This window comes from Saccostrea cucullata, unplaced genomic scaffold (genome assembly GCF_032062105.1).
Source record: "Saccostrea cucullata isolate Sc308-1 unplaced genomic scaffold, CSIRO_AGI_Scuc_v1 ctg907, whole genome shotgun sequence".
Classification (NCBI taxonomy): domain Eukaryota; kingdom Metazoa; phylum Mollusca; class Bivalvia; order Ostreida; family Ostreidae; genus Saccostrea; species Saccostrea cuccullata.
Window position 1 is genome coordinate 105,001 of NW_026935419.1, and position 10,733 is coordinate 115,733.

General features: G+C 34.1%; 1 protein-coding gene across 1 annotated transcript in view; it reads right to left on the reverse strand.

Annotated features, from left to right (window-relative positions):
* LOC134242764 (uncharacterized) overlaps nt 1-10,717 on the reverse strand; it is a 14,284-nt gene extending 3,567 nt beyond the window's left edge. The window contains exons 1-16 of the mRNA XM_062724887.1: nt 10,609-10,717; nt 10,200-10,291; nt 8,610-8,794; nt 8,307-8,380; nt 7,794-7,912; nt 7,598-7,659; nt 7,138-7,229; nt 6,564-6,657; nt 6,286-6,436; nt 5,851-5,979; nt 5,188-5,329; nt 4,866-5,016; nt 4,170-4,403; nt 3,855-3,987; nt 3,068-3,166; nt 2,721-2,885 (exon numbers count right to left, since the gene is read on the reverse strand). Of these exons, the coding sequence (XP_062580871.1) occupies nt 2,721-2,885; nt 3,068-3,166; nt 3,855-3,987; nt 4,170-4,403; nt 4,866-5,016; nt 5,188-5,329; nt 5,851-5,979; nt 6,286-6,436; nt 6,564-6,657; nt 7,138-7,229; nt 7,598-7,659; nt 7,794-7,912; nt 8,307-8,380; nt 8,610-8,794; nt 10,200-10,291; nt 10,609-10,631 (1,945 nt within the window). The 5' untranslated portion in view covers nt 10,632-10,717. The remainder of the gene's footprint in view (nt 1-2,720; nt 2,886-3,067; nt 3,167-3,854; nt 3,988-4,169; nt 4,404-4,865; nt 5,017-5,187; nt 5,330-5,850; nt 5,980-6,285; nt 6,437-6,563; nt 6,658-7,137; nt 7,230-7,597; nt 7,660-7,793; nt 7,913-8,306; nt 8,381-8,609; nt 8,795-10,199; nt 10,292-10,608) is intronic.
* Between the last annotated feature and the right edge of the window lie 16 nt (nt 10,718-10,733).

Genomic DNA, 10,733 nt, shown 5'->3' on the forward strand with positions numbered 1-10,733 from the left:
CTTGACAAATGAATATTTATGATTTTCCTAAGTTTTAACAATAATTGGATGTGATTTGGTACATAGCTAAATAAAATATGATGTTACACTTCTATATGTTGAATTTTGGCTGTTGAATTTTTAGAGGTATATACTCCGAGACATGTTGCATGAAAATTAACCTGCAAAGATATGTTTTTTATGGGTATTTTAGTTAGATTATGACTTATTCAAGATTTTCAAATCAAAAAATAAACAGTTTGACAGAAAATTCTGAAAGTACGGACCTACCTTAATACAGAAGTTCTTTATTATAATTTATAGAATATCAAGGATTGGTTTTTCTCTTAAACACTGTAAACCTAGCTTCTTTTTGGAAAGGTCTAAATATTATAAAACTTTTCTTCTCTGTTGTGGCATAAACCTTGCCCCATGGGAATTGGACTAAATTTTGGATTACATTAGTAATGAGATGTAAAAAGATGTTTCTTATCTATTTTGATGTGAAATTTTGAGTCGTATAGCCCCTGCCTTGAAGGTAATGATTTCAAAATAATTTAAGGTTCACTGATACTCTGATAAGAGAGATAACTCTTTATGACATAAATGTCTATTATTCCTTTATAAATTTGCCAAGTTGAAGTGCCTTATTTGTCCAATTTTGCCCCACAAGCTATGCTATAATTATTTGTATTTTACTTATAAAATACATTTCTTTTGGAAAATCATTAAGGTTCAAGCAACATTTTATATGAGTGAGCTGAGGATTTATGAACCTTAATGTTCCCTACATGAAAATGGCCCAACTGTTTTTCATAAAATGTTTTCATAAGAGACCCAAGACTAAAAAAGAAACACCCTTATCCTACTGTACTTCTTTAGAAGAATTAAAAAAAACTTCCTTTTAAAATGAAAATTGTGCTCTTTTAATGTGCCTCCATCTTAGTCCAAAAAGGTCATTACATTTAACTCCACACAACATGGGGATATTAATATACAGGACATAAATATCATCTACCACTGCTAAAACACAACAACAAGAGGCCCAGGGGCCACAGCGCTCACCTGAGCACATCGGCTAGGAAAAAGCACATATCAGATCAGAACTGAAAGTTTACTGGGGGGGAGGGGGGGGGGCTTGAATTTTAACTCCCCAGGGGATCATGATTTGAACATGCTAGAATCTACATTACCTGAGGATGATTCCATATAAATATTACTATTCATGGCTTTGAAGTACTTGAAAAGAAGATTTTAAAAGGTTTCCCTATATATTCCTTGCATAACTTTGGTCGGCCATTTTGGCCCCACCCTAGCCCAAGGGGGTCATGATTTGAACAAACTTGAATTTACACTACCTGAGGATGATTCCAAATGAGTTCCATCTTTCCTGGCCCAGTTGTTCTTGAGAAGAAGATTTTTAAAGATTTTTCCTATATATTCCTTTGTAAAACTTTGATCGGCCATTTTGGCCCCACCCTACCCCCAGGGGTCATGATTTGAACAAATCTGAATCTACACTACCTGAGGATGATTCCACATGAGTTTCATCTTCCCTGGTCCTGTGGTTCTTGAGAAGAAGATTTTTAAAGATTTTTCTTATATATTCCTATGTAACACTTTGATCGGCCATTTCGGCCCCACCCTACCCCTGGGGGTCATGATTTGAACAAATTTAAATCTACACTACCTGAAGATGATTCCACATGAGTTTCATCTTTCCTGGCCCAGTGATTCTTGAGAAGAAGATTTTTAAAGATTTTCCCTATATTCTCCTATGTAAAACTTTGATCGGCCATTTTGGCCCCACCCTACCCCGGGGGGGTCATGATTTGAACAAAATTAAATCTACACTAACTGAGGATGATTCCACATGAGTTTCATCTTTCCTGGCCCAGTGGTTCTTGAGAAGGAGATTTTTTAAAAATGCCATTAATTTTTCTCTAATTCATAATTATCTCCCCTTGGAAAAGGGTGAGGCCCTTCATTTGAACAAACTTGAATCCCCTTTACCCAAGGATACTTTGTAGCAAGTTTGATTGAAATTGGCCCAGTGGTTCTTGAGAAGAAGATGAAAATGTGAAAAGTTTACAACAACTACAACGACTACAACAATGACAATGAAGATGACAAACAATGGACAAATTTTGATCAGAAAAGCTCACTTGAGCCTTTGGCTCAGGGGAGCTAAAAAAAATCAGCTACCAGTACGACACAAAATAAATATCAGCTACCACTACAACACAACATATATATCAGCTACCACTTCAACACAACACATATATCAGCTACCACTACAACACAACACATAATTATATGGTCTACCACTACCAATACAACATAAAAATCAGCGACCACAACACAACCTATATACATGTATGAGCTACTACAATACAACATAATTATCCACTACCACTAAAAAACAAAATAAATATCAGCTTTCACTACAACACAACATAAATATCAGCTACCACTTCAACACAAAATATATATCAGCTACCACTACAATCCAACATAAATATCTGCTACCACTACAACAGGGCATTCTCTCCTGCGCTTAAATTTGCGTTCTAGTATTTACTAAATAAACAACCATAGCAAAATTTGTATATAGCATTAAATTTTAAATAAAACACGAGCAAATCCAACGAAAAAAAATTAACTTAGAAAGAATAATTTTAAGTTATGCTTATTTTAAACACAAGCAGAAAAAGGGAAAAGAAAAACACTTTCAGTCTTACCCTGATAAAGTTCATTGACATTAAGTTGACTAGAGGAGAAGAAAATTCGTAGTGGGAATATTGACTGATATGTTGCTGGCAGTGATACTTGGACTTCATTCAGAACTGTACAGAAACAGTCAGACACTTTCCTTGTTAATGGATTCCCTACAGATTGTATGCTTCCTGAAAAAGAATTTGTTTGATAGGGTCAGTCAATGGCCACCACTTTTTTTTTCAAATAAGCCAAAACTGTTTGAAAATTTCTATGATTTGAACATATTAACTAGAATTTTTTTTCACAAAATTAAAAAAAAAAATTATTTAGAGAAATAAAAAAGTTTACTTTATTTTTTTGTTTTACTTACTTATTGATATCACACATGAAATGATTTCCTCATCAGTATGGAGACAATGTACATAACATTTAAAGTCAGCCAACTGAATATCCTTCCTCCATTCTGAAACTAAAGGGTACTAAATGAATAAAATGATTACGTAAAAGTAATTTCTTGCTGAATATAGTTAATGGTAAAATCCTCTGATATTTCTTGCTGAATACCCACATACACAAAACCAGATGCCCATGGGTCACAATGCTCACCTGTGTCATCTTGGCCATGCTATATTTTTTTTTAAAGATTTTTCCCCTTTTTAATACTTTGAAATTGTGGCCCCATCCTGCCCCAGGGACCATGATTGGAATATTTCAGAATCTACACTACTTCTTTTTACCTCTCAGGAAGCTCCCATATAAATTTCAGTTTTACTGACCCTGTGATTCTTGAGAAAAAAGATTTATTAATGACCCCACCAATTTTTGTTTTTCTTGCTTATCTCCCCTTGGAAGGGAACTTGGCCCTTCATTTTTATAATATAAAATTCTCTCTTCCCAAGGCTGCTTTATACCAACTTTGATTAAAATTGGCCAAATGGTTCTTGAGAAGATGAAAAGTTTATACACACATACAGAACACAGACATTGCATGATCAGAAAAGCTTTCTTGAGCCCTAACTCAGGTGAGCTAAAACAACTAATTTGTAGCTGTTTTAGTGTGCTTTGATATATATCTTCAAAAATTCATTAACAAAACTTAATTCTTACATTTTCTTTTCAAATGTTGCATGGAGATTACTGACATCCACGACACTTACCAGACAATTCCTGGAGGTCAGTTCTAGCCGTAACCTGCCATTCTATGAGAGCATCTTTAGGTAGCCTTGGTACTTCTACATACACCACAGTGGGTGAGGGACTGTCACATCCCTCTACTCCAAACTCCACATCCTTTTGACAACAGAGGAAACAGTAGTCACAATGTCAAATTTATTGTTTACTCCAAGGCTGCTCAGTATTCAAATAAGTAAATGAAGACAGAAAGTTTTTGAAATGCAATATACATATAATTGAAATCTTTCTTTTTTCTCTAAAAATGAAAAAAAAAATTATGCCAAAACTTTTTTTTTTACCTTATATCTTAATTTGTAAGTTTCCAACTCCTTTCGAGCTGACTGTACATAGTCAATATTAGTTACATAACAAATGACCATATTTAGTGTGTCCATCCCACAATGCATTGCATCTAATATCCTGTGTACATGGCGGAGAGACAGTCTAGCCTGTGGAACTATTCCTCCACTTATGATTGACAAGTTAGCTGGGCACATTGCTATCTGTCCTGCCATATAAAGTTTGTCTTTGACCTGTTTTAATAGAAAAAAATGCACCTCATTGTTGGAAATAAGAACAAATTCCAAAGTTTCTATGACATCTTTAAAGGGCAATAACTCAGTCAAATAGAGGAGTTTCCTCAAAGTGTAAACTGGTTTCCAGGGTTGTCCCTAAGAACTGAAATAGCATGGACATTTAAAAAGTAGAAGGGAAAATGGGGGGTTCTTTGTCCAACAGGGGGTTGAGAAGTAAGAATGACTGGGGTACATACCAGAATAACAGGGGTTTTACAGAGAGTGAATGTCATTTCCCTAATAGGTCTTAGGTCTTATTGACAACCCTGGATTTCACTGTTTAAGGAGATATGAATTCATGTACAGTAATAATATTCAATTGGTAAGCTATTAACAATTAGTGTATGTGCCACTTACTGTGACATACTAAATGCAAACATGGCAATGCTTATAAATTGAATTGAACTGAATTAGCCTTACCTTCACACATTGACTATAAGGGCCTATGTTTGCTGGTGCCCAGTGGGATAGGCCCTGAACATGCATTGTTTGTCTCGCATTGACATCCTTGTTACAGTAACAATCTATCTGAAGGGCCGCATTAGGGGGTAAGTCGGCCTGGACACAAATTCTGTAAAAAAGCGAAATGGTTTGTGTTATAATGAAGAGCCTGGCCAATGGTAACCTCATTTTATATTAACCCCCCCCCCCCCCAAAAAAAAACTTTGCCATATCAATAGATTTGAGATTTGATTTGATCATATACTTGTTCAAAACAAGTTTGACCATATGCACAGCATACCTTGCGGGTGGATTTATCCCAAAATATGTTTTGTAAACAGAATTAACTTCTCCAAACATGGCCATGTCTTGAACATACAGGTGAACCATTGCTACACAACTCATGCCACAGCCATTGGTTGCTGGAGAGTTTTCCAGGATCTCTAAAACAAGATGTTTTTTTCAAATTCATAGTCCATCATAATAGACAAAATTGTATTGAATCCCTTTCCTCTAAATACATGTTTAACTTTTATCTCTATTTTAACTGTTAAAAAAAAATAACAATAGATCACTAATTTATGACCTCATTAAAATAAAAATAGCAAACTTGAACTGCAGAAGGGAAATTATTTTCCATACAATATACTGGTACACTGCTTTCAATTAATTTTGTACCTAAACGGCATTAAGAAAGGACAGAGGTCATGCGACTAACCAAAGAATTTTTAAGAGCAATTATCCTAGACTCATGTTAGGATATTTTTGTGTTGTATGCAGAGTGGCTGCATTTCCTTCCATCTCTTGATATCTGTAAGGAGTATTGATCTTTTTTTTTGGCACATGTAAAGCTTGACTTTTTGACTTTTGAAAACACCTAGAAAACAGACCTCATAACCTTTGACCCTGACCTTTGATCAAAGAAAGTTTACACTGCTGATATACTGCAAATATAGTAACAAACCTTTCAGCTTGTTCATTGTTTTGGTGGTAATTTCTGTTAAGCTGGCATTTCCTGTGCTCAGACCAACAAGTCTAGTTATCCATATATGGTCATGTTTAGTTACCACTGAGATTAGTTTGTCTTCACTCACTGAAATGAACAAAACCATACATGATCATAAAAATGTATGAGAAGTAAGGTAAAACCAGTCTTTTTTGTGCTTCTGAGAAAAAAATGACATAAATAATACATGTTGCACAGGCATATATCACCCTCCTCCTTTCTCGGAGGTTATTCACAGTATTTGAAAGATAAAGAACAATCTTTACATTATAAGTACATGTACATGAAAACAATAGAAAATATTTGTGATTATACAAAATTCTCACAAACAGTGGTGTGATTATTTTTCTATTTAAAAAAAATCAAGCATAATATTCTAGTAAAGTACTCTACATGTAAGTGGGACTGTGTTGTGACTTTCCTCTCCGTTACAAGTCATAGGTGGATCTAGTGTGGTGTTCTCCAGCTGCAGGGAGGAGTGTAGTTGAGAGCTTCTTAACATTGGTAAATCTTTTACTCTGTCTGCCATATCTTCTTTAGGTACCTGTGTAGATTTATTGTGTGGATATTAAGAATATTTCAATATTTTTAACAAATATCATAAAAAATTCGAAGATATTGTTACATAAACTTGTAACAATTACAGATTCTATCAGAAATTACAATGTCACCTGTGGTTTTTCCTCTAGATGTGCTCTTTTTATGTTCAAGTAAGCTACTGGGGCAAAGGCATCATCAGAATGGATAACTGTTTCTACCTCATCTCTACAAATATAATACATGTACAGCATATTTTTCAAAATTAAATTGGTCATCTTTATCAATAATATCAACTGCAAATTTTACATAAAATATTTAGAAAGAAAGCTGTCTCCATTAGAGTAATAAATTTCCCCTAAGAAGAAAAACATTTTTCCTTTTACTTTATTTTTATGAAGTTTTTTTTTTATCAAATAGAAAACCATGAAAATGAAATCATCATCATTTGTGGGGAGGGGGGGGAGGGCAATCTTCAAGGATTTTGAGGGTTGCCCTCACCCATGAAATAAGATCCCCCCACATACATGTAACAATTGATTAAATCTTCTGTCTTTACAAGTCATCTCAAATCAGTAAAATTTTGCTGCCAATGCACAAGTATTGAGCCCCTCAAATGATTCCATTGTATACCTATACCCTACAATACATGTATGTGATTTTTAAAATTCCTTCTGTAGATAATAATGATTAAAATATTAAACTTACATCACAATTCGCTTCTCAAACAGAGGACAGTCCACAGTAAAGGTCTCATACTCCCCACCTTCACCGCATACATTCAACTGATATTTCTCTTTCTAAATATAGAAAAATAATAATAGTACATGCTTTTATGTTGTACATAAATGTATATACTTTAGTTTACTGTTACATATACTATAACATGTAGATCCTAAATTTAAAAGTATAAAATAGATCATCAACACTTCGTGAGAATGCAGCAGTAAATTTATTTTGTTTATAACAAAATAAACTTACTGCTGCATTCTCACGAAGTGCTGGTGATCTGTTTTATACTTTTAAGTTAACAACTTTAGTTACAGACCCTATTGAATACCTTTCAGTATCCACACGTGAGAATCTTCCGCAATTTTAATCTCAAGGTTTTGGTCTCCAGGTTTTCTTTGTTTTAGATCCTAAATTTATGCAAAATGATATAACTTACCATTTTCTTTAAATGAGGGTACATCTCTCCCAGAGTTTTACCTAAGTGTTTAGGGTCTAAACCTAAAAATAAAAAAAGAAGAAATGCATTGTTCGTGCTGATGGTAATTTTAAAAACTAAGACAATATTAAATCATTAAGTTGGACAATATATTCTGGGATATTATAGGTAACTTATTGTATATTTTTAACCTTACCAAGGGAAGCAACTTTGATAAGAACTGCTGTCACCTGTGAATCTATCATCTCTTTCAACAGTTCATCTTGATCTCTCCTCCATAAATAGGCAAGTGAGGTAAGTCTGAGCCTCTGACATCTGAGTAAAAAAAAAACATTTTAAATCTGGAAACTAAGTGGGACACACTGACGGACAATTGGACAGACAGATGGATAGACAGCTAGACAGACAGCTAGACAGCTGGACAGATGGACAGACAGACAAACAAAATGACAGACAGGTGGACAGACAGATGAACAGACATGTAAAAAACTTAAAGTTTCAATGGATGGGTAGGTGGAGGTCAGTAGAGGTGGCGCTACAGCATATGTCATGTATCAGAAAATTAATTCTCTAAACTTACTCCATTATAAATTTGAAAGTTATTAAAATACTGTGACATGTGTTTTATCATATTTCACAATTTTGAAATGTTGTTCTATACATGTACAGAATTTTGAAGCAAATTTGATACTGACATAAGCTGACTTACACATTTTCCACTCTGACTCTTTGATAATCTGACAAAATAGCCCCGACTGATACAGCCTCAATTCTACATTCGTCCTGAGAAAAATGAAAATAAAACTACATAAAAATTATATTACATTAATCCAAGAAATGTTAACGCTTACCTCGGTACATAAAAAGGGTCCTTGTATTTATACTCATGCATTTCCAGACATTTTTATGAAAAAATTGAAAGAGGTTAATTGTTATTTTCATCACTCAGATCAAACTGGCTGAAAGTACAGGCATTACCATCTAAACAAGAAAAATATGCAAGTAGATGTACCTTAACTTTTTTGAGTAAGTTGAATAAATCTTCTACTTCATCATCTTCTGTGACCGTGTAATCTCTGCCTATAGATTTTGAGGAGCCATGAATTGTATGTCTATATAAGGGGAGACCAATGGCTTCTGCATACAAGTCTATGCCATGGTGTCCTACTGTTTGGAACATATAGCTGTCCATTTCATCTGAAAAATGTGACAATATCATATTTATTACACATGACAATATCAGAACTATCATAATTTTATAAATTATTTTTATTATCATAATGTTTCCACTAACTTTCCAGTAAATCCCATTCTATAATGTGAATACCAAACTATTTTCATATAGTATATAAGGGATTTATAAACTTAGACATACTAAGGCCATAAGCTGAAATAATGCAAAGCTTCCTTTTTAGAGGCAAATCATTGGTAAACACGACAAGGATCAAATATAAGACCACTAGAGCATCAGTTCAATGTGTTGCTGATTAGGCCACAGAACACCTTAAAATATACAATCTAATTTATACAATTTTGTTCACCTCATATTTCTCACTTTGAATATGCATGTATTTATAGTGTTAATTTGTGGTATGTTTTTATTTTTTTGTGTTATGTTATTAATGTTCATGACTGTATGTTGACATGGTAATTGTCAATAAAGTGAATTGAATTGAGTATTAAAATTGTACATTGTAGTTTCATGTTTGTGATTCAAAACAAGATAAAAGCTAATCCGATTTTAATGATTGATTGATCATATATTGTTTAACGGTGAGCCGGCAATATTTCAGCCATATTTCGGTGGATGCTACTAGTTTGTTTATTGACTGGTTTTTGAAAGTTTTTGGTTCCTCTGCCTACTCTTTTTCGAACTCCAGAGAAGCAATCTTTTATGTGCCAAGGGAGTTCTTATCCTTGACACGGGGCACCATTTAATGTCCCATCCGACGGACTAAATCTGATTTTAAGAAATACCTGGCAGTCATTATTGACAAGAATATTACAGGAAAGGAAATGTAGAATGTTTTTGTTTTAATAAATTAAACATCATTATTGAGATTTGATGTCTGCAGTAAGCTGGGGGCAGGGGATTTAATTAAATTGTCAAATTTGTAATATCAGCATAATTATAAAAAACTGTCTCCAGTTTGCAAATGTACCTTGCGTCAAACTATTTAGTAATAGTATATTCAAAACATGACACTATCATATCAAGACTAACCAACTGATACTTGTGACATTCAGATAGGTGACCCATTTAATTGATTGATTGTATATTGTTTAATGTCCCTCTGGAGAATTTTTTACTCATATGGAGACACAACCGGTGGAGATCGAGCTGCAAATTTTGTCCTATACTCTGCACTCAGGGTCATTGAGCAGTGAGGGATCTTTTTCACCTACTGAGACACAGAACCTCGGTTTATACATTCTCATCCGAAGGACCAGTCTCCACGCCCCACAGTGGGATTCAAACCCGCAACATAAGGATCAACTCCTTACCTTGCGACTCTAGAGCAGACGCTCTAACCACTGCCCCACAAGGGCGACATGAACCATTTAAAATGTCAATGTGAAGATGACCCTTAGCTGATCATACCTTTCTTTTCTGGTTTTAGGTTGGCTAGTGCAACAATGTGATGCCCCTCACTCACACACTGCATCATATTATAACAGCTGTCTTTACCTCCACTAAAAAAAAAAAAATTCTGAAAGCATGATACATGTATAATGACAGCTCATCTTATAAAAGCTATTATTAATATATATCCCATTTATATAAAACTTTCTTCAAGTTGATATCTACTGACAACATATAACTCAAAGTCAAAGATTCAGATACCGCAGTACTCTGTCTTTTGTAACCAACACTGATCAACAATTTGAACAAGATCCACACTTAAATTTCAAAGAAAAAAAAATCCTTAACATTCAATATTCATGGTTTAACCTTAACTTTTAGAATTTTTTTGTGAAGAAAGAATATTCTATGTGATGCACAACTCTACCTTACAAGTGCGACCACCTTCATATTTGTTCTTTATGACAATTTACGTAATCTTGGCTCAGCATTTACTCATTGTTTACAAAATTCTACCACAAGTGTAAAAACCGGAAGTGGATCTCTCAGTGT